We start from the raw sequence: 20,527 nt of genomic DNA, 5'->3' as shown, positions 1-20,527 counted from the left end.
CAATAAGAGCGGCACAAAATATTAAGGTCTTAAATATAGATACGGCATATTTTTTTTTATTCTTTTAAAATGCATGTGTGTGTGTGTGTGTGTGTGAGTGGGGGGGGGGATAAAGGGGAATTTTTCAATTATTTCTTTTTGGAAGACTTGGACTTTTTCTTTGAGGGTTCATCCTCACTCTTTTTCTTGGTATCATCGGACTTGCGCTTGGGAGTAGCAACAGCAGCAGTAGAAGAAGAGGCAGGAGGAGTAGCAGGAGAAGGAATGGGAGTAGTAGTTCCATCACGAGCAGTTTCAGCGGCCAACTTGTTCTTGTAAGAGAGAAGTTCTTTATCGAATCTTGCCTTTTCCTTTTCGGCCTGCTTAACATAAGGTTGCTTTTCTTTATCTGTAAGTGCATTCCATTTATCTCCAATTAACTTGGCAATATCAACTGCCTTTAAGTCAGGGTGTTGGGCCACAGTAGCAGGGCGTACAGCTTGAGAATAAAGCATATAACTACTGAGATTACGCTTGGGAGCATTGGGATCCTTTTCCATCTTTTTCTTTTTTTTCTTCTTGTCGTCGGCATCTTCACCGTGGTCTGTACCGTTAGAAGCCACGTTTGAAGAAACACTAGCCTTGTTTTGTTGACTTTCAAGCAAGATATCAGTTAAAGAGAGTAACTGCTTGCTAATTTGGTTGATAATTGCAGCGGCTCTCTTTTTTTTTTTTTAAAAATCAGTCTTTTTTTTTTATTATATATATATGGGGGAGGGGGCCTGCCCAACTTACGGTACGCGTGTCGGTCATCAGAGGAGAAACTTTTTTTTTAGTGAGGGAAAAAAAGAGGAAAAAGGAAAATTAAAAACTTTTTCCCCCAGATAAATCTTTTATTTTTATTTTTATTTTTCTCTCTCTCTTTCTTTTGGCTGCGGCATGCGGCCGTGCGGCGGCGCACAACGCAATAATTTTTTTTTTCTTAGGCTCTCTCTCCCACACACACACACACACCCCCGCGCGCCCCTCCCCCCAGTTTATTTGGTAAAATAATTAAGTCCCCCAAAAAAAAAAAAAAAAAACGGTTTCCCCCCCGTTCCTTTGCAAATAGGAAATTCCAAATTGTAGATCTCCTAATTAATTATCAACCCAAAACAAAATAATAAAAAAATAAAAAAAAATAAAAATTGACAACTTGTTTTACCTGAATTAAAGAAGTTGTAATGGTTGTTTATATTCAATCTTTCATGGGTAACTCTTGCGTGTATATAAAGAGAGAGCTTTTTCTTTATTTTATTTTTATTTTATTTTTTTTGCACGCTTATTAACCCTCACCAAAAGATGAGATATACTCCTGTTTACGCATTAATCTTTTCTTTGTGCTTACTCTTTGGCTTGGTTTCTACGGCTTCTGTTCATCAGCAAAGGTATCTTCAGGCAGCTAGGGGACAAACTACGGCTAGAACTACTACTACAAAGAAGGTAACCACCACTACCACTAAAAAGGCAGCTACAGTCAAGACAACTACCACAAGTAAAGCTGCTCCCACCTCCCCGGCTGGTTCCGGCTCAACAAGTTTCTCTGGCGACGGTACCTGGTTTGATATCGGGCTCGGTTCTTGTGGTCAAACCAACACGGACACCGATTTCGTTGCAGCCCTAAATGCACCCCAAATGATGAACGGAGCAAATCCTAATGCAAATCCCATGTGTGGTAAGCAGATTAAAATCACTAATCCTGCCAACGGTAAATCCGTTACCGTCAAAATCGTAAGTTTTTTTTATCTTTGTATGGATATCATAGAATATTCACTCATATATATTTTTCGCTGTCTAGGTTGATACTTGCCCGCCTTGTGCTTCGGGCTCAGTAGATTTAAGTCCTGCTGCCTTTAGTGCCATTGCTGATTTATCAGCTGGACGTATCAAAATCAATTGGGTCTTTGTTTAAATAAATAAATTGAATAAAAAAGGAGGGGGGTATAATTCCTCATTGTTATTTACTTTATTATTATGTACAAAGGAAAGAGAAAAAAAAAGATTGGGTGTTTTAAGCAGGGTGGGAAATCACAGTCATGTTGGTGGGAGAATTGGCTAATAAACATCTGGCCATGTGTTCTGGTATATTTACTGAGTTGATATCAATGTCGATATAAGGACCATACGCTTTAATAAAGGCATGGATATGATCTGATGAGACCCATAAATCGTATCGAAGTAGGCCCAAGAAACTACGTTCCATACGGTTAATATCTTTGGGTGTATATAATTGATGAGTCAGGTAGGAAACATGTGTGCTGGTTAATCCTGTGCCGGCTTCAGACAAGTATTTAGAGCTGGTTAATAAAGCTGCTAGAAATAATCGATAAGGTGTGTCAGGTCCTCCCCGTGCATGATCGGGTAATTTGCTCTTTAATCGCTTCAAGTAGATCAATGTGAAAAGTTTGACGGCACAGGGGATCTTTTTTTGTTTGTAGAAATCTTGGATAAATTCATTTAATGGTGGTAATCGTCGTGCATTTGGTTGGTTGCTGCAATGAATCAAGTTATCCGTTGTCAATGTCGTGAACGCTATTATTTCTTTATAAGTGTCTTTGTTCATATTATACGGATTTTTTTTTTTTTTTTACCTAGTAACGCTTCTGGATTATTAGAAATGACTTGTGTTGTATTGTAACTCATAATGATGGATAAAAAAACATGAATAATAAAATCAAAAATAAAAAAAAAAAAGGGAAAAATTGTATCTTTTATATGTAATGAAAAAAAAAAAGGGAAATAAATATGAAAGATACATATATAGTAAAAATGCTATAGACATTTAAACCAATCAAAAGGTACCCTCTTATCACACGGATAAATATTAAGACGAAAAACCAATAAAGCTCACGCACTACAGGGTAGCAGTGGGGTTATTTTCGCCTATTATATCCATTATAATAATAATAAACAAAATGCATACTGATAATCTTGCAGCTTTTTTTTGACTTTCTCTCTGTCATCCAAAACGTGTATGGAGAGTGATCATCCTGTCTTTTTAGGGATAAAGAAGCAAAAGAATGTTATTACCGTGATAGGATCACACAGAAAATTATTGGTGCTAAAGAAGACTTCCCTGCACAAATGGTAGGCCACTCAGCTAGAACGCACAGAATCGGGTTGGGTACAGCTAGTCTCCATTGGTTGGGCCGTGTAACACGAAACAAATAAGGGGGGAATCAAAAGACGTATGTAGCGGCCTTTTGTATGTTTTCTTCAGGTAGTAAACAAAAAGGGGGTTCTATTACGTTTGGGATTTTAGGTTGTAAAGGGAAAAAAATAGGTATCCAATACCATCCCGGGACATAAAAATGACGGATAGACCTTTTTTTTTTTTTTTTTTGCATATGAAATCATAATGTTTTCTCAAGTATTTGAATCATTCACCCTAGAAGTGCTTGTTTGCAAAAAGAACGCACCGTGTCAATTCACTTTTGACACATGTTTATTCCCACCATGTTGATTTTTTCGTTCCATGTATATGAAAAATGTAGCAAACAAAATGAATGAGGGCGGCATAATCATAATACATACTTGTATCACCATTGTGATGATCGAAGCTCAGCATTTTAATTTATCTAGTGTATATGTGCGGTGCTCATATTCCCTATCTCTTAACCAAACAAAAGCAAAAAAAAAAAAAGTCATACTGATATGCGTCTTGACACACTTACATCGACTAGTAAACATATTCTATTCTGGATTGTTTTTTCGCGGATGAATGGTATAGTATTATTATTTAATTAAACATGAACGAGAAGCACATGTTGGGACAAATCGTCTGACAACCCCTCCCTTCTTTGCATTAAAAAAAACACAGAGGTGTTCTGACCTTAATTATTCAATAAGAAGAACACAGTTGTTATGGTTATTTACAAAGTATGTCATCGTACATGGATTCTATCTTTTCAATTAACTAGACAGATGGGTAACTAGGATACGCTATCCTTTTTTTTTCAGGCAGATATCATACGTGTGGCTTAAAGACACATCATCATCATCCTAAATGACTCTAAGGATGACTCTTTGTAAGTAACAACTTTGCTTAAGGTAGTGTCACATGCAAAAAAAAAAGTCAAAAAAGGTATGAATAACCAAAAGCGGAAGAGATTTTAAGGGTTTGATCGTGTATGGAGGGATGATACACACACACACACACACACACACAGTGAGATTAATATAATATAATAATTAAAAGACACAATAAATAATTTAAGTATATAGTAGAAAGATCAAAAGAAGAATCTCTCTACTACAAAGTAATGGTGGGGTTTTTGGCAGATTCTGTAACTGATGTTGCAGGGGTTGAGGATTGATACACAAGAGGTAAATTGTGGTTGCTGATAGACTTTGTCAAAGATGCATGTACCTCGTCACTAACAAAAAATAATTGAGCACGCGAAAAAGGGGGGGTCATCTGTTTGCATTTCAAAAAAACTTACTTTGAACACACGATAAACTTTTTGGTAGTAGCTTCAGATAACAAGGGACGAATCAGCTTAAAGATCATACTGTATCATAGAGAAAAATATAGGAGTGAGGCTAAATTAGCTCAAGCTAAACAAGGTAATTATTCTTATTTACCTTCCCCAATAGGGCACATTGACAAAATATTTGACGGCCTGAATAAGAATTTGTTTGCATTTTTAAAATATCTGTAACAAAAATGGGGGGGGGGACACAACTACTTACCAAGAACTCTGGATAGTTATCTTGCATAATTTTAATAATCTCCTTGGTAGCGGCTTTTGCATTTGAAGAACGACCAAACAAAGAAGCATTATGATAGTCATGAATGACTACCATGGAGTCGGTTTCAACAAAATCAATCAATTGAACTCCTCTCTCCATCACCTGCACTCTCCACCGAATAAACCTTACATTGTAAAATAAAATAAAAAATTTAGTCTTCTTTTTTTTCAATCTCCCTTCTACTCCAAACTTACTTTTCTACGTCGCCAAAGACTTCTTCTTGGTCAATATCGCCATAAAAGTTATAACATACGGGTCGACCTTCTTTATCCGTCTTGTAAACGTAACTGACAGACCCTAAAACACTTTCATCGTAGACTTGATCCAAAATCTCATCCGTCTTGAAATCTTTTCTCCAAATCAACGTGTCAATCAACATTTGAGAAGCCTTGGTTAAATCAAGGTCTCTATTTTTGTGTGTGCTTTTGTATGAGCATTTTATTATGACATTGTCAGTCCTCTTTATACCTGGCTCTTAAGAACTTGACCAACAAAACATCAAGTTTGGGATCAGTCGAGTCCTTATCAAGTGAAATGTCCCAAAGTTTATAATCAGAAGGAATGTTGGCAGCAGTCTTGACCCTGTCCAAGTCAGCTTTTAAGGCTTGTACAGCTTCCTTCTCGGCCTTTGTAAGGGGTGTAATACTCATGATTTATTTTATTTAACAAACAAAAAGGATAAAAGAGAAAAGAAAAATTAGATTGTTTGGAATATTTTCATATGTAAAGTTTTACAAGGTAGTACAACTCATTAATTGGATCTGATAAACAATATCTTTACCACCCCCCTTCCCCTCTCAAAACACCTGTCAATAGTAATCTACAACGATGTCTTGTACAACAGTAGTAAAAAAAAAAGAACAATGGGTAGAAACTATCATACTACGCAGAAACAAAAAATCTTGGCGATATTGGCAATATTTTTTAAATCAAGTAGAGAGACATGCTTTTCATTTCCAAGTTTGGTGTATTTGGGTGCTTTGAAGCAACCCCCGATATAGGAATCAGATCTGATAACTCCCATGGGCCCACGAGTAATGGGGGGGGGTGTCTGAAATAGCTTTTTTTGAATTTTACAGGTGCCGATACAAAATTTGACTTTACCATGTCTTATCACCTGTAAATATCTAGTGGCATAGGACCACTGAAATTTACCTTTTGCCTCATTTATCTTTTTTATCAAAAACCTGATTCGTACAAGAACCGTCAAGTAGATTTTCTCCTGCTGGTAAATTGATTATTCCCTTTGATTAGAGTTTTCAAAGAAAGAGAAATAGAGAAAAAACAGTTTTGTGTCAAACAATAATAAACAGCGCTTTTACAAGTATATATTTTCTAAATACAAGAAAGTTACAAGATAAACTTTTTTTGTTTGATAAGAAAGCAAGGACGTGTAAATACATTTATTAATTGATAGATAGGGGTATATAAAAGCTTTTTCTGGCAGATGTGATAAAAGAGGCTTTGTGCGTGAACCAAGTAGGCTTGAAGAAGGTAACCAATAGAGAGCAGATGTGTGTTGCTGTTAGACCATGAGAGAGACAAGCTGTTCAAAAAAATGTCCCCAGTTTGCAGGGCGGTTTATCCAATTCGCAGGAAATAGAATCGTAACTATGTGGAGACTACCATTGAAGGATCTTTGCTTGCACTAACAGCTTGTTAGCCTCCCAAGCCCAGGGGCACATATACTTCGTGACTGTAGCTACAAGCTCTCACTGGATTTAACCACGTTAAATCGCTAGCTTATACTACACCTTGAAAAGAAAACTTGAAGTAGAACAACTGCCTTTAAGGAAGACGTACCATGCAGATAGAGAGTTTTGAAGACGTTTGACGCATATGGAAAAATCGGGGGAGGCTTGTAAAGCTTTGTAGTATAGATTTGTAAAAGGTTAGAATACCAAGAGAGAACCAAGAGTTTAAAGAGATTTCAAGAGAACCAAGGAAAATGAATCAATAGTAGTAATAGTATGAATTGTAGTGGTAGTATATGTTGTAGCAGTTGTATGAGTTGCAGTAGTAGTAGTATCAGTTTTAGTAGTATTATGAGTTTAAGTAGTAGTAGTAGTCACATCAGTTTTGTGGAAATGACAATAGTAAGAAGATGACTGTAAGGATAGGAATCTTTAAAAAGTGCTTAAGTATTTAAAGTTCAAACAAATGTATCAACAAACATTTGGTTATATCATTGGGCGTATTCCCATGAAATTGATATGTAAAATCTATAGAAAAAAACTCAGCCGGCTTATCTATCACAGAAACCTGTTATAATGTAGTTCAGTCAGGAAGTGTTAATTATATCTATTATGTATATATAGTACAAGTCTAAGGACAGCCTTTGAATGAGTCTATTTCTTTAAAAGTGAACAAAGAATATAAGGAGACAAGATATTCATGACAACACTTGTCAAAAGATTAAGCTTTTTTTTTTATCATCTGTCACCGGAGTATTTATGCAGCTTCAAATTATTATTACGTCAATTGCATATACATTGATTAAATAAGGACCCGGGACCATGGGATCACTCGACGTTATGTCAGTAAGTGCCATTTCATGTATCAGGGTGTGTCAATTACCGAAGTATTTTTTTTTTTACATCAAAACCTAGCCTAAAATACACAGTTGTGTCGTTAGGCTGAATCATGTTATGGCCATTAAATGGTCAACACATTGTGACCGGAATAGACATTTCCTACAAGTATCTTGAGCTATTGGAGTCGTTTTACAACGTGAAGAAAAACATGACAATTTATAGCGACTCTCTAAAAATGAACAATGAAGCCCTAAAAAATCATAAATATGTTCAGCACACATCAGACAGTATCGCCAGTTGTGGCGCCTCCCAGCCAGAGAATTCTTACAAACTGAAGATAGGCTATATAACGACAGTCATAGAATCACAATGCATCATCTTCACCAAAAAACCAATTGCTGTTCGTCCCGATGATATGTCTCTTATGGTGGAAAGGCCAGTTAAGAAAAGAAAATCTCGTTCCTGTATTCTCTGTGATAGTGATAGTTGCAAAGGAAGGTTGAATGTCACCAAATGTACTCTTTCTTAAGTTTTATCTAGTTTTTTTTTAAGATGAACAATGTTGAACACTGTTCAACCTAATTTTTCCCGAGCGTCAGGGCGTTCAAAAAAAAAATCTATTCGGAACAGTCCCGGGTGTATGGTATAAGGCCCAAAAAAATCCACGTTGTATCTTTGTTTTTTTTTCTAAAACATTACCAACGATGCCACTCGTTAATACCACGAATAATACCTCTGACAAAGTTATTAAAAGGAACAAAAGACTAACGGATTTGGAATTGGATCAAGTAATCGCTCATTATGAAAACGGTCTTAAAGCAGTAGCCATTGGTAAACTCGTAAATAGGCCCAGAACAACCATCGCTAGTGTTATCAGTCTCTACAAGAAAACAGGTTCCCCTAAAGGCAAACCCTCGACTGGAAGACCTAAAAAACTTTCAAAAACAAGTGTTAGAGCTTTAAAAAGAAGCGTTCGCGCTAATCCGCATGAGCCATATGAGTTTCACAGGGAAGCCTTAGCCCATGCCGGTGTCCATGTTTCAAAGGAAACGATCCTTAAAACTTTAAAAGACGAAGGTTTCGGTTTTTTTTCTGCCATAAAGAAGTCAGCTCTGACGGATGAACAAAGGAAGTGAAGATTTACATGGAATAACGATACGTTCAACTAAACCAATACCCAATGAAGATAAAGAAAGCTTGTCGAACATTTTTTTTTAAAACGAAACGATATTTAAATGTGTTACATCCAACTGCTGTCTCCTCAGTGATGCAAGTGGAGAAAGGAGAGAGAAAAAGACAAAGCATAGTTCATTCATCAGACAAGCTTAATACATGTTTAAAGAAATAGGTCTAGCTAATCCTATCTTAATTTATTCTTTATAAAAGTTACCATGAAGTCACCTATCGAGTTCGATTTTTCTTTTATATTATATATATAAATGTCACTAGTTAGAAAAGGAATGTGCAGTGAAGTTGATAGGAAAATGTAGAGTAAAGCCACCACAACTTAGGAGCCTGTAGGCTGTTCTGTTGCGGATTACTTTTAGAACACTCCTACATAACTTAGTGGAGGTAGCTTATTACGCAACATTTATGAAAACATAATTCAGTAGTGGAACCAAATGCTTTTTATAAGATCACTTTAGATAGAACGTCTACTGGTAGTCTTAATATTAAGTACTGAGGGAAAGTAATGGGAATATGAGAATAAGATTTGAGTTTGGCACAATTACCATGTCTTCGATAGCCGACCAATCGGGACTCGAAACGCCACCTTTAATGCTCACTTTTGCATAAATATCACACTTAAAACTTGACGAATGGCCGGACATATTATAACGAGAGGTATACCGTAAAAGAAAAATACGGTTGATAAAAATAAGGAAAGGGTTGTAGAATATCAATCTAACATAGTGTTTTTCTTTTTAAGTTATTTCAGCAAAGTTGTCACTACCAGTATTTATATACCTGTTCCTGAAAAAAAACTATCACTTATGTATATACAAGACTCAAAACCCTTATTCAATAAATATCAGTTTATTTATTTGTGTTTTGACAATTGGGAATAATGATTAAGGTTAGATATAAAGGGTAGATTAGTATATATGATTACAATGTGCATGTTTTTTTTTTAGTTCTTGATTGGAGACAATCCAGAAGAACCCTTGACAGAACTGTCATCTACACCTTTGCTGATATCGTCTTCTTGGATGCTTTTGGGAGATCCACTGTTTGCAGGCGCAAGACCTAATTGGGAGACATCATACCCGTTCTTTTCAAGATATGCACGGAAAGCCTCATCCTCTTCTACCAAACTATCGGGCCCGATCTCGGGAAGTAAAAACCAAGCAATAATACTAGCAGCAATGGCAATACCACTACCAACTAAAAATGGACCACGATATCCACCCATAGCTTCCTGCATCGGAATGAAGGCAAGTGTACCAACAGTGGCACCTACTTTACCAATCGCTGCAGCGATACCATAACAAGTACCTCGAACAGCTGTAGGGAAGAGTTCCATTGAATTTAATCCCATGGTGTTACCAGGTCCATACTCACCCAGAGCTAAGAAAATACCGTACATGATAATGAACATGGGCATACAGTTCTTGGATAAAGGTTCATAGACACCACCAAGGATCATGCCGATGATACCTTGAGCAAACAAACCATAAGCCAAAGTTTTTCTACGTCCGATACGATCAACAGAATAGGCACCCGCTAAGCACCCAGGAAGGTAAAAGGCATAAAGTAAAATGTTCCAAGAAACTACTTCAATGGTTGATTCACCGCTGGCTACACTATCAATAATAACCGTCGAAAATACGCCGTTAGGGTAGGAGATAAAATCGTAAATAAACCATAAACCAGAAGTGAGTGTAAGACGAAACCAATATCTCTTAAAGATAAGTACATATGGAACCTTTTTTCTGATAGCACCCGCTTGATAGCTTTTAGAATCAGCCATTTTGAGTCGGACTAAAAAAAAAATCACAGGATTATATTTGAGCAACGTGACATTTTCTTTTTCGCATAATTTGAATTTACTTACAGTACAAGACAGACAATGGTGGTACAATACCCAAACCAAGAGAAATACGCCAAACTGGTTCTAAATTATCTTTAAAGATAGCAAGCAAAATAACGGGCACAATAGCAGAAATGACATAACCGAAATCGATAACAAAATTTGTAACCTATGAGGCGGAAAGTGATTAATTAAAATCTCACGAAGCTTACTACTTTCTTGTGATTTCACTTACTAGTACAAATAAGCCACCACGTCTTCCAGGAGCAACTTCGTCAGCTGATTCACCTGCAGATACAGAACTACAAGGATATTCACCACCCACGCCTACACCAAGTACACCTCTCGCTATAATCATCATCCAAAGCAAACCTGTAGTTGTCTTGCCAGATGATGCAGCAGATAAAGCAGCACCCAGGATTACTAAAAATGTGGTAGCAACAAGTCCGATTTTACGGCCCACACGATCAATAATGAGACCAAAACCTACATGAAAAAGTTAATAAAAGAAGGCATGATCAACCCAAAAAATAATAAAAAATAAAGGAAAAAGTACCTATTTGACCCACAATTGCACCCACGAACATGGAATATGACAATCTTGATTTCATGGTTGCATTAAATTCATCTGGACCATAAATTTTTGTAAGGAAAAGATTAACAAAACTGATGACACCAGATTGATAACCATCAGACAAGAGAGCAAATCCACTGAACAGAATATTGAAATAAGATGCGGTTTTTGATTTTTTGACGGGTAATTCATTTTGAGGGCTTTTATTACTATCTACAGTCTTATAGTCAATGATATTTGAATCCATGATGGCCTTCCTACTACCATCGATATCCGACATGTTTTAATAATTGTGAACGAAAAGCAAGAAAAAAGAAGGCAAAAATTCAACTCTTTAAATGGCTTATTTCTTTTTGTTTTAATCTCCGACTTGTTCTGTGATAATTAAATCCATCCCTTGAGTACACGTTTTTGAGTGCAAACAAAAATAATTTTTCCATTTTTGTGATCTAATATAAGGTTTTGTATTTTCATCTCGTATCACCATAACATTTTTATTTTAGAATAATATAACCACACGCAAAACCTTTGTGATCTAAGCTAATACATTAAGGATTTGTATATAAAAACTTAATTTCATCTCGTATCACCACATCAATTTTTCTAAAAAGTAATATCACCACACGCATTGGGCAAACCCTTTATTGTGCGCTACACTTTCTATCGTCATATAACGTTTGTTTCTGTGATTCACTCAGTATTACATTGTCTTGTCATCATAAGTGGGGAGTACTGCGTTTGTCGCGAACACAGCCAACATAAAAATGCCGGAAGAGTTTTAATGGCATGATCGCCAAGTAAAAAGTTCCTATCGAAAAAGGAGGCTTACATGATAAAAGCGGTACCTAAATCAATGTTGCCAAACTTATCTTTTAAACCATTATGTTTCACCATTTAAGCAGACCAGTGTCAGGTCAACGTGCTCCCTTCGTGAGGCCTTTGTGGAATAAGCTATGTTAAGTTTTGGGATGGGGCCTAAACAAACATCGGCGATGCTGAATCTGAAATACTGAAAAGAGAAAATGAAGTCCATTGGTTAAAATATGTTTATAGGGCATACTTGTATCTGTATTATAAGGACGTTTAAGATGCTTAAACCAAATCATTACTGTTTGAAGATACTTATTCAATATGAATGTGAGTCTTTAATACGAAATTAATAATAAACAAAGCACTTGTTTTGAAGATCCCCCCAATTGTTTTTGCAATACGATCTGTTGCTATGGTCAATGGTTTTCAGAAAAAAAACGCATTTAACGTCAAAACAAGACAATTGTAATTCTGCAAAGTGTTATTATACATAGTATAATTATATTTTAAAGGATTTTTCGCCAAACTTGTCGCCGTAAGACCCGGGTACAAGGAAATGGAAATATGCATGCAGGTGTATAAACATTGTGCATTCTCCCCCTTATTATGAAATCAAACATTTTTTGGGATCAAGAGCTATTTTATATCAAAGATCTAGATCCTAAGAATTAACTTGTGTTTGTGTTTTTTCTTTTTTGTAAACACAAGAGTTGCCCATCAAGTTTTATTATAAACTGCGCATTTACAAGAGAATGCAAGTGTAGCTGGAAAGCTTTACTTTTTGTATTATCAAGACATTACCAACTTTAGATCACTAGATGTGTAACATTTATTTGTAGCATACAAATTGAACACACCTTAACTTTAAAGTCTCCCTTGTCACTTTTGTTGATCTCATTGGTTTACTGGGACAACAGAAATATTTGCTGAAACTGTTTGTATTCATTCTGCTAAAAATATAATAGCATAGCCTTTTCTTATGTAAGATCTTTCACGAAGTCAGATCAAGTCTTTTCACCGCGGTTGAATGAAAATATCATGTGTTACAGAAATCAGCTTTTACATGTATCCCAACATATTAGCACTCAGACGTTTCAAATGGAATCCAAAATGCTTACCTAAATTTTTATTTATAGCGTCCACCTAGAGCCACAACAAGATACCATACAAACTTAAAAGCTGCTTTTATTGGCAGTGGTTTTTATGAAATTTCTTGTACGACTGATGATAAAATGTTTATATCTTGTATTCGAGTCTATATTTATAAAAGGGAATTAAATGACATATGATATGTAACCCTTACTGTGTTGCAAAAAAATGATATTTAATTAACGATTTTAGCTTGAGCTTCTTTATAATAATCAGATGGCGTTGATGTATACCACGTGGATATCAAACATACAACCAGTATGATAGAGGATACTAGGTCTTTTTTTTTCGCTTTGCATTCAGACTTGATTTTTTTTATGTGCATAACATACTAGGGAGCAATAGAATCAAGCTTGTCATTGTGACGATAGAAATCAGGTCACTTGTTATTTGGTTTTTGTTGTATTTTTTTTTAATTTCGCTTTGTATTGCATGTGCCAATGTATCATTTACTGATATATACCTTCCGGTGGTCAAATAGCTGTAAACTCTGCTCGGTCTTTAGAGTTAATCTGGGTCCACGCATCAGGTTAAGTTATCAGAATGCTTGCAACTAAGGTTCCAAGCTATTTGAGACTTAATTAACTGCAATTTACATATATATTGATCAGATTCTGGTTCAGTTTTAAAACGATGAGAGAGCCTCGTTTTATGCAATCATTGGTATAGGGTCAAGCGTGTTGTATACGTTTTTGAAGTTTTTAGTTAGTAAAAATATCGATCTTGTGGATAGCAAGTTCCCAACATTTCAATCGGATCGACTTTTGGTTGAAAACGTTGAAAAATATGATTTTATATTATTGTATAATGGAAAATAAAAGATGAAAGAGTGACATTATGCGTAACGATATGAAAGCCCTTCATATTAAAAAAAAGTTATTTTGTGGTATATATTTTAGCTGATAAACTGAACTCAATGACATGAAGTAGTGCCAAAAAAATAAATCAATACCTCTTGGGCAGAATTTGAGTAAAGCGCTCGTCCATATGAAAAAAAAACATCGTCTTAAAACTGAGAGATGACTATCTAAAAACCGGTATCTCCGGATGATCCTACCTACTGGGCTCCATTTAATATTGTCTTTCGGAAGAGCACTGTTGAGCTGCGTAAGAGCACTGTTGAGCTGGAAGGAAATAAACGTGTGATACAATATTGTCCATGTTTGCATAATTGGTGTAAACAAGAATTAGTGTACGTCAGAGCTTATTGTTTATGAAAAACCTCATTACTTGATGAACATTTGCCACCAACTTTGGTCGATTTGGATACGCGCCCACGCTTAGTGTAGTGAGAGAGGACACTCTCTGAGCTTCTCTATCATCAATGCAGTGATTTAGCAAGTTTTAGGAATACCTCTCATGTGTCAAAATGGAAAAAGTAAAAAGACGCACAAAAGCGGTATTTTGAGTGTCTGCTCCCTGAATGATTGGCTAGCATTGTAAGTGCTACATACTCGACCCAAAAGTACGTGTTTAATTTTTTTTTTTTCTTTTAAAAAAAAACTCTTTTCTTCTATACAATAATGTCAAGTCAAGATTCCATTAGTGTCCTTTTTGTTTGTCTCGGTAAAATAAAAAAACTGTAGTTTTTTAGACAACATTTCCCTAAAAAACATTCATGTAGGCAATATTTGTCGCTCACCCATGGCTGAAGCTGTGTTTGCTCATACTGTGAAACAACATGGTTTAAATGACAAGATTAGCAAGATTGATTCAGCAGGTACTGCTTCTTATCATGTAAGTCCATCATGACCTGCTTTTTATGTAGGAATCAAGGCATTTAACAAGAAAAAATTATTTCGACTGTAATTTTTTTTTAGGTTGGTAGTGTTCCCGACAGTCGCAGTACTTCCACTTGTAAATCTCACGGTGTCCCAGTCAAGCATCATGCCAGAAAGGTAAACAAAATTAAGGTTGTCAATCACAATGTGCTCACAAACCCGCAGGTCACCAAGAAAGATTTTGATAATTTTGATTACGTGCTTTGCATGGATGAATCCAATTTGAGTGATTTAAAGGTAAAAATGAAAACGAAGGGCTGGAAGACAGTGTGATTTATAAGTGTACGAATTTACAGAGAATTCAACCTAATGGATCGAAAGCCGTGTTAAAGTTATTTGGAGAATTCGATCCTCAGGGTGAGCGTATCATTGAAGATCCTTATTACGGTGGCAATGATGGTTTCGAGCATAATTTCAAGCAAGTGTCAAGAGCTAGTGAAGGACTTTTAAAATCGCTCCAACTCATCGGTTAATTCTTTGCATATCATCGATGCAGAAAAATTACAATTTAATATATAAAATGAGGCGTATTATTTTATTTTTCATTCCATTCCTTTTTTTTTTTCTTCTTACTTTGTGTCTCTTCAAAAATGCTTCATAAACCTATCAATATATGCTTTTTTAGAAATATCTTTCGTGTCCATGATAATCAATCGTTACACCATGCTATCCAATCAAGCAAACATGTACTACCTGTCGTCTGCCTAGATCCTAGATTGATGGATATCAGTCTACTCAATGACAAGTTGGGGTTAGACAATGTTACGCCTAAAACACATACTTTTGGTCTCGAACGATGCGCTAATTTTCGTACCAGCTACATTATTGAATCCATCATGGCTCTCAAGCAGGAACTTATCAAGAGAAATAGTGATTTATTAATCTTATTTGGTACTCCAGAGGACTTGTTTCCTGCTTTACAAAAACATCTTGCCAAGAATCACTACCAGCTGGAAAAGATACATACACATAAGGAGGTAAATTTAACTGAATGATAATTCTTACGCGTTTTAAATTAAACAACGACCTTCTTGTTTAGTATGCCTTTGAAGAGCTTGCGGTTGAAAAGACCCTCTCCAAGACCTTACCTATGGTCTATCATCATGACACAACGATGGTTCATCCAGATGATATTGATTTTGACAATACATACAAAGTCTATACCCATTTCCGCAAGCGAATTGAAAAGATGGATAAGCCTGTGCGTGAACCATTAGAGATCCCCAAAGAACTACCCTTTTTCCCCAAGGAAGCTATTGAATTCCAACCAAACGGCGAGCAGCATCTCCAAGCTCTTTACAAGGATGCCTCTGTCAAATCGGATCAACGAAACGCGTTTCCTTGGAAAGGTGGAGAGCAAATAGCAAAAGAGCGATTGAATGATTACTTGTTCAAGTCGGACGGTGTGATTGATTATAAACAAACACGAAATGGTTTGATCGGTACTGAGTATTCTACCAAATTCTCCGTGTTTCTTTCCCATGGTTGTTTATCACCTCGGTTTATCTGGCATGAAATGGAAAGACATAAGAAAGAACACAAACGCAACATTAAAGCAGCTGGTGATGAAGATGGTATTTATTGGGTCAAGTTTGAATTACTTTGGCGCGATTTCTTTCGATACCTGGTCATGGGGAACGGTAAAAAGATCTTTTTGTTGCATGGATTTAGAAACATGGCGCCGTTGGAAGAGGATCAAAAGAAGCCCAAGAACAGTTATTTGGATAAAGTTTGGAAAACAAATGATGAGTATTTTAACAAGTGGAAAACTGGACAAACGGGTTCTCCGTTTATTGATGCATGCATGAGAGAATTAATGTACACTGGATTCATGAACAACCGTGGTCGACAAAACGTGGCAAGTTATTTAGCAAAAGATTTGGAAATTGATTGGAGAATTGGTGCTGAATACTTTGAGTCTATCTTGAAGGATCACGATGTCTATTCAAATTACGGCAACTGGCAATACGGTAATTGAAAGATTAAATTTTCTTGTTTATGATAAATAATGTATTCATATAATATATTCTAGTGTCTGGTGTGGGCTGTGATCCACGAGAAGGGTTTAGACACTTCAATGTGTTGAAGCAAAGCAAAGATTACGACCCAGAGGGATTTTATATCAAGCTTTGGTGTCCTGAACTTCAAGACCTGCCTTCGCATTATGTCCATTGCCCCTGGCTCATGTCCGCTGAAGAGCAAAAGCAATACAACTGTGTGATTGGACGCGACTACCCTGAGCCCATGTCTATGATGGAAAGTTGGAAACGGCATTACCCTACTGCTGCCAAAGGAAGCAATAAAATCACAAAGTATCTTGATACAAAGAACAAAAAGATCAAGGTTAAATAAAAGTACAAAATAATTTTTTATTATTATTATTGGTATAAAAACAAAGCTCTTTTAGTTCATGATTTGAACCTTTAATGCGTTTGCAGAAGCATCGCCAACGGTATCAAAGGCCTTCAAGGCATCATCAAAAGCGAAACGATGGGTAACCATGTGCTTAATATCCAACATGCCACTGGAGATTAAAGCGATGGCTCTAGGGTAAGTATGATGGTATCTGAACAAACCACGAATATCGACTTCACGCATGGCAAAGTTATTTACAGGAATGGTTTGGTCATTCTTACCAACACCGACAAGACAACAGGTACCTGAATCACGGGTAGCCATGATGGCAGTTCTGAAAGAGGATTCAATACCTGTACATTCCAAGACAGATTCAGCACCTTCGCCATTGAACAAAGCACGCATCTCGGTAGCGGTTTCCAACTCGGATTTACCGGGAACGATCTTATAGGTGGCGGTAGCACCCATCTTCATGGCATAGTCCAAACGGTTTTGTTGGACATCAGTGATGACGATAGGATGGACACCAGCAACCTTGGCAACGGCCAAAACCAACAAACCAATAGGACCACAACCAGTGATCAATAAAGACTTACCGAACTTGGCACGAACACGGTCAACAGCAGCGACAGCGACAGACAAAGGTTCTAATAAGGCACCCTCTTCATAGGTCAAAGTCTCGGGGATCTTGTGTAACCAACGAGCAGGATGTGTGATATATTTAGCGAGTTGACCATGATGAGGAGGAGTAGACTTGAAGACGACATCAGGGCAAAGATGGTATCTACCATTCATGCATTGATCACAAGCGGAACAAGGGATACCACTACAGAAGGATAATTAAGACGGATGATATAATAAATACAGACGATCAGGACTTACGCTTCAACGGCAACACGATCACCAACTTGAAGAGAAGTGACACCTTCACCGACAGCAGTAACAACACCAGCACTTTCGTGACCCAAGATCAAGGGTTGAGTGGCAGCAAAGATACCGATTTCACCATGACGACAAAGATGCATGTCAGAACCACAGATACCAGTGCACTTAACTTGGACCTGAACGTGATCCTTTTCAGGTTGAGGCATGGGGATTTCAACCACGCGTAAATCGTTCTTGGTCATCAACATGACACCCTTGTTGATGGTATCTTGGGTGGGGATAGTGTAGTCAGAGGCAGGAGCGATAGACATTTTTTTTAGAAAGAAAAAGGTAGTTGGTGTGAGAAAAGCGTCTAATTGTTTTTTGGTCTCTTTTATAAATAAAATGAGCTTTCGGGAAATACGTTATGGACCAATAGGGATTATCTTTTTTCAATTCAAATTCTCCATTTGGGATGGAGAAAGAAAGAGAGAGAGAGAGAGAAAAAAAGAGATTTGAGCGGTTGTTTAATTACGTAAGAGAACGGGGTCAATATTTTGGTGTAATATTTTGCTTTTTTTATTTTTTTTATTTTTTTTGTTATTTTCTTTTCAATCCCTTCATGATTGATCCAAGCTGACGACTATTCTAATTTCACAACATTTGTCACTTGTGTTTAAAATTTCTTTCTTTCTTTCTTTCTTTTTATTAAAAGAAGCAGAGCCCTCGTGTAGTTGAATTGTATAGATTGCAACAGTAAATAACGTAAGATGAACATTTTTTTAAAAAAAAAGAAGCGATAATGTGTTTAAATCGTATCCAGTCAAATCCCCGATAGAACTCTTTTATTTCTTTTCCCCCCCTTTATTATTATTATTATTATTTCCCCTATGTATAGTCGAACTTCTCCTTATACCACCGGTAGACCACTGATTAATCCACCTACTTATATTGAATACCATGGATTACGCTTCTTGATTGTTGATGCACCCAGTTCCAACAATTTACCACTGTATTTACAGGTAAATTCAAACAGACTAATAAAGAAAGATGATAAACAAACGTTATACAGGAATTCGAACGTTGGAACGTAACAGATGTAGTCCGGTGTTGTGAAGCAACCTATCCTAAAGAGCCACTCAACGAGAAAAATATTCAGGTACATGATTTTGTATTTGTAGATGGTGAAGCGCCACCTGCTCCCATTGTAGATGCTTGGTTGCACCTCATCGAGGCACGCTTCAACCTTAATAATAATAACGATGATGATGGTGATGATGATGCAGAAAAGACACAAAATGGTGAGAAATTACCATGTATTGCCACCCACTGTGTTGCTGGCCTTGGAAGGTAATATATCATAGACAGCAGAAAAAAGAAAAGAAAAAAAGGGCATGGCTAACTAAATCAAAAAGAGCGCCCGTGTTGGTTGCGATTGCCTTGATTGAGGAGGGCATGCCGCCTTTAGATGCGGTGTCTTTTATCCGTGAACGTCGTCGTGGAGCCATTAATAAGAAACAATTGAGATATATCGAAACATATAAACCACGATCGAAAAATAAATGTATTATCTGTTAGATTTATGTAATATTTAGAAGGAAAAAAAAAATTATGCAATTTTTACTACTGATATAAGGGATTAAATAATAAGGGTGAAAGAAGGGGGGGCTAATGATATAAAATATTTAGTTGAAAAGAACTGATCCCATACGAGCTAAAAAGAAGAATTGGGTAATAACAGTAACAGATGCAACACCAATCGCAACAGCAGGAATGAGGTATGTAGATTGACCTCCACTGGTGGTAGAAGGTGCAGATGATGTACTAGGTGGTGTAGGAGTGAAAGAGGCTGCAGATGAAGCAGCTGCACCAAGACTAGAAGAGGCAGAACTGACAACTGCACTGGCTGAAGAAGCAACAGAGGCAAGAACAGAAGAAGCAGATTGGGCAACAGAGCTTTGTTGAGCAACGGGAGCACTAGTAGAGGCGGCAACACTGGTGGTAGCAGCAACACTGGCAGCAGTAGTAGAAGTAGCAGCAACGGCAGAGGTTACACCAGTGGAGCTTGCAACAGTTTGACCAGGCCAGAAGTTGGCAATACATTGATCGTAACAAGCATTGTCACCACTACATCCAGTAACACAGGCTTGACCATCGTTGACTAATTTAATATGATTATGATTAATTACCATTTTTTTTTTATATATATATATTCATCACATATCATAGCAACTTACCACACTTTTGGAGACAAGTAGTATCACTAGCATCACAAAGACAGGCAGCTTGGACTTGACTGAATAAAACAATACAAGCACTTAAGAGTAAAATGGTGAGTCTGGATTGCATTATTATAATAGATAGAAAAAAAGTTGTCAAATAAGTGAAAACAAAAAGAAAATAAAAAAAATAAAATAAAAAGATACTTGTATTTATAGACATCTCCTTTTTTATCTGTACGCTAGAACTAATTGGTAGCTGCAGTCGAAGTTTTTTTATGACATCTGTGATATTAAACGGAAATAGGGAGAAACGTCCTTTTTTTTTTTTTTTTTATTGTTTGAAAATATGCAGCCTGTACAAGAACCAAATTAAGTTGGATCATGAATAATCTCTCTCTATTCTCTCTATTCTCTCTATTCTCTCTATTCTCTATCTA

The 20,527-nt window shown here is 36.6% G+C and overlaps 11 protein-coding genes across 11 annotated transcripts; 5 read left to right on the top strand and 6 right to left on the bottom strand.

Moving 5' to 3' along the window:
* Positions 1 to 40: 40 nt before the first annotated feature.
* Positions 41 to 829, bottom strand: EV154DRAFT_455280 (high mobility group box domain-containing protein). Its single transcript, XM_051597336.1, has 2 exons — positions 775 to 829; positions 41 to 701 (listed from the first exon to the last, which is right to left on the bottom strand). The coding sequence occupies exons 1-2, from the start codon at positions 790 to 792 to the stop codon at positions 129 to 131; spliced, it is 591 nt and encodes a 196-aa protein (XP_051463546.1). The 5' UTR covers positions 793 to 829; the 3' UTR covers positions 41 to 128.
* Positions 830 to 1,287: 458 nt separating this feature from the next.
* On the top strand, positions 1,288 to 1,980 carry EV154DRAFT_117691 (RlpA-like double-psi beta-barrel-protein domain-containing protein-containing protein). The gene is made up of 2 exons (XM_051593932.1): positions 1,288 to 1,749; positions 1,817 to 1,980. Exons 1-2 carry the CDS (start codon positions 1,321 to 1,323, stop codon positions 1,928 to 1,930), a joined length of 543 nt encoding a protein of 180 aa, XP_051463545.1. The 5' UTR covers positions 1,288 to 1,320; the 3' UTR covers positions 1,931 to 1,980.
* EV154DRAFT_490548 (uncharacterized protein) lies at positions 1,921 to 2,723 on the bottom strand. Its single transcript, XM_051599437.1, has 2 exons — positions 2,610 to 2,723; positions 1,921 to 2,550 (listed from the first exon to the last, which is right to left on the bottom strand). The coding sequence occupies exons 1-2, from the start codon at positions 2,659 to 2,661 to the stop codon at positions 2,030 to 2,032; spliced, it is 573 nt and encodes a 190-aa protein (XP_051463544.1). The 5' UTR covers positions 2,662 to 2,723; the 3' UTR covers positions 1,921 to 2,029.
* Positions 2,724 to 4,270: 1,547 nt separating this feature from the next.
* Positions 4,271 to 5,420, bottom strand: EV154DRAFT_410543 (CRAL-TRIO domain-containing protein; the record flags this gene model as incomplete). The annotated part of the gene is made up of 6 exons (XM_051595406.1): positions 4,271 to 4,394; positions 4,461 to 4,529; positions 4,603 to 4,640; positions 4,711 to 4,894; positions 4,965 to 5,177; positions 5,239 to 5,420. 6 exons carry the CDS (start codon positions 5,418 to 5,420, stop codon positions 4,271 to 4,273), a joined length of 810 nt encoding a protein of 269 aa, XP_051463543.1.
* Positions 5,421 to 7,977: 2,557 nt separating this feature from the next.
* On the top strand, positions 7,978 to 8,712 carry EV154DRAFT_490543 (uncharacterized protein). Its single transcript, XM_051599436.1, has one exon. The coding sequence runs from the start codon at positions 8,009 to 8,011 to the stop codon at positions 8,438 to 8,440; it is 432 nt and encodes a 143-aa protein (XP_051463542.1). The 5' UTR covers positions 7,978 to 8,008; the 3' UTR covers positions 8,441 to 8,712.
* Positions 8,713 to 9,320: 608 nt separating this feature from the next.
* Positions 9,321 to 11,203, bottom strand: EV154DRAFT_434065 (major facilitator superfamily domain-containing protein). Its single transcript, XM_051596757.1, has 4 exons — positions 10,892 to 11,203; positions 10,571 to 10,821; positions 10,360 to 10,504; positions 9,321 to 10,286 (listed from the first exon to the last, which is right to left on the bottom strand). The coding sequence occupies exons 1-4, from the start codon at positions 11,187 to 11,189 to the stop codon at positions 9,436 to 9,438; spliced, it is 1,545 nt and encodes a 514-aa protein (XP_051463541.1). The 5' UTR covers positions 11,190 to 11,203; the 3' UTR covers positions 9,321 to 9,435.
* Positions 11,204 to 14,339: 3,136 nt separating this feature from the next.
* On the top strand, positions 14,340 to 15,202 carry EV154DRAFT_490538 (phosphotyrosine protein phosphatase I superfamily). The gene is made up of 5 exons (XM_051599435.1): positions 14,340 to 14,434; positions 14,493 to 14,605; positions 14,689 to 14,766; positions 14,815 to 14,886; positions 14,946 to 15,202. The coding sequence occupies exons 1-5, from the start codon at positions 14,392 to 14,394 to the stop codon at positions 15,120 to 15,122; spliced, it is 483 nt and encodes a 160-aa protein (XP_051463540.1). The 5' UTR covers positions 14,340 to 14,391; the 3' UTR covers positions 15,123 to 15,202.
* A 12-nt stretch (positions 15,203 to 15,214) lies between these two features.
* Positions 15,215 to 17,028, top strand: EV154DRAFT_546974 (DNA photolyase, FAD-binding/Cryptochrome). The gene is made up of 3 exons (XM_051604724.1): positions 15,215 to 15,626; positions 15,689 to 16,619; positions 16,682 to 17,028. Exons 1-3 carry the CDS (start codon positions 15,240 to 15,242, stop codon positions 16,999 to 17,001), a joined length of 1,638 nt encoding a protein of 545 aa, XP_051463539.1. The 5' UTR covers positions 15,215 to 15,239; the 3' UTR covers positions 17,002 to 17,028.
* Positions 17,029 to 18,323, bottom strand: EV154DRAFT_490533 (chaperonin 10-like protein). Its single transcript, XM_051599434.1, has 2 exons — positions 17,887 to 18,323; positions 17,029 to 17,830 (listed from the first exon to the last, which is right to left on the bottom strand). Exons 1-2 carry the CDS (start codon positions 18,198 to 18,200, stop codon positions 17,053 to 17,055), a joined length of 1,092 nt encoding a protein of 363 aa, XP_051463538.1. The 5' UTR covers positions 18,201 to 18,323; the 3' UTR covers positions 17,029 to 17,052.
* A 166-nt stretch (positions 18,324 to 18,489) lies between these two features.
* Positions 18,490 to 19,446, top strand: EV154DRAFT_597943 (protein-tyrosine phosphatase-like protein; the record flags this gene model as incomplete). Its single annotated transcript, XM_051607021.1, has 4 exons — positions 18,490 to 18,633; positions 18,692 to 18,890; positions 18,941 to 19,218; positions 19,284 to 19,446. The coding sequence occupies exons 2-4, from the start codon at positions 18,759 to 18,761 to the stop codon at positions 19,444 to 19,446; spliced, it is 573 nt and encodes a 190-aa protein (XP_051463537.1). The 5' UTR covers positions 18,490 to 18,633; positions 18,692 to 18,758.
* EV154DRAFT_490527 (uncharacterized protein) lies at positions 19,427 to 20,276 on the bottom strand. The gene is made up of 2 exons (XM_051599433.1): positions 20,106 to 20,276; positions 19,427 to 20,029 (listed from the first exon to the last, which is right to left on the bottom strand). The coding sequence occupies exons 1-2, from the start codon at positions 20,215 to 20,217 to the stop codon at positions 19,554 to 19,556; spliced, it is 588 nt and encodes a 195-aa protein (XP_051463536.1). The 5' UTR covers positions 20,218 to 20,276; the 3' UTR covers positions 19,427 to 19,553.
* Positions 20,277 to 20,527: the final 251 nt, after the last annotated feature.

Source organism: Mucor mucedo, assembly GCF_025094135.1.
Source record: "Mucor mucedo strain NRRL 3635 chromosome Unknown EV154scaffold_2, whole genome shotgun sequence".
Taxonomy (NCBI): Eukaryota; Fungi; Mucoromycota; class Mucoromycetes; order Mucorales; family Mucoraceae; genus Mucor; species Mucor mucedo.
Note: the sequence above shows the minus strand (reverse complement) of the source record. Positions and strands in the feature narration are given on the sequence as shown.

What these genes read in the sequence shown, in the direction of transcription:
- EV154DRAFT_117691 (XM_051593932.1), top strand. Translation starts at nt 1,321, where the DNA reads ATGAGATATACTCCTGTTTACGCATTAATCTTTTCTTTGTGCTTACTC. An exon ending in AATCCGTTACCGTCAAAATC is followed by an intron (nt 1,750 to 1,816) that starts GTAAGTTTTTTT and finishes TTCGCTGTCTAG; the next exon opens with GTTGATACTTGCCCGCCTTG.
- EV154DRAFT_490548 (XM_051599437.1), bottom strand. Translation starts at nt 2,661, where the DNA reads ATGAGTTACAATACAACACAAGTCATTTCTAATAATCCAGAAGCGTTA. An exon ending in TAATCCAGAAGCGTTACTAG is followed by an intron (nt 2,551 to 2,609) that starts GTAAAAAAAAAA and finishes AAGAAATAATAG; the next exon opens with CGTTCACGACATTGACAACG.
- EV154DRAFT_490543 (XM_051599436.1), top strand. Translation starts at nt 8,009, where the DNA reads ATGCCACTCGTTAATACCACGAATAATACCTCTGACAAAGTTATTAAA.
- EV154DRAFT_434065 (XM_051596757.1), bottom strand. Translation starts at nt 11,189, where the DNA reads ATGTCGGATATCGATGGTAGTAGGAAGGCCATCATGGATTCAAATATC. An exon ending in GTGGTGGCTTATTTGTACTA is followed by an intron (nt 10,505 to 10,570) that starts GTAAGTGAAATC and finishes TCCGCCTCATAG; the next exon opens with GTTACAAATTTTGTTATCGA. An exon ending in ACCATTGTCTGTCTTGTACT is followed by an intron (nt 10,287 to 10,359) that starts GTAAGTAAATTC and finishes TTTTTTTTTTAG; the next exon opens with TCCGACTCAAAATGGCTGAT.
- EV154DRAFT_490538 (XM_051599435.1), top strand. Translation starts at nt 14,392, where the DNA reads ATGTCAAGTCAAGATTCCATTAGTGTCCTTTTTGTTTGTCTCG. An exon ending in CAGGTACTGCTTCTTATCAT is followed by an intron (nt 14,606 to 14,688) that starts GTAAGTCCATCA and finishes ATTTTTTTTTAG; the next exon opens with GTTGGTAGTGTTCCCGACAG. An exon ending in TCAAGCATCATGCCAGAAAG is followed by an intron (nt 14,767 to 14,814) that starts GTAAACAAAATT and finishes ACAAACCCGCAG; the next exon opens with GTCACCAAGAAAGATTTTGA.
- EV154DRAFT_546974 (XM_051604724.1), top strand. Translation starts at nt 15,240, where the DNA reads ATGCTTCATAAACCTATCAATATATGCTTTTTTAGAAATATCTTTCGT. An exon ending in AGATACATACACATAAGGAG is followed by an intron (nt 15,627 to 15,688) that starts GTAAATTTAACT and finishes CTTCTTGTTTAG; the next exon opens with TATGCCTTTGAAGAGCTTGC. An exon ending in TTACGGCAACTGGCAATACG is followed by an intron (nt 16,620 to 16,681) that starts GTAATTGAAAGA and finishes AATATATTCTAG; the next exon opens with TGTCTGGTGTGGGCTGTGAT.
- EV154DRAFT_490533 (XM_051599434.1), bottom strand. Translation starts at nt 18,200, where the DNA reads ATGTCTATCGCTCCTGCCTCTGACTACACTATCCCCACCCAAGATACC. An exon ending in GATCGTGTTGCCGTTGAAGC is followed by an intron (nt 17,831 to 17,886) that starts GTAAGTCCTGAT and finishes ATCCTTCTGTAG; the next exon opens with TGGTATCCCTTGTTCCGCTT.
- EV154DRAFT_490527 (XM_051599433.1), bottom strand. Translation starts at nt 20,217, where the DNA reads ATGCAATCCAGACTCACCATTTTACTCTTAAGTGCTTGTATTGTTTTA. An exon ending in TACTTGTCTCCAAAAGTGTG is followed by an intron (nt 20,030 to 20,105) that starts GTAAGTTGCTAT and finishes ATATTAAATTAG; the next exon opens with TCAACGATGGTCAAGCCTGT.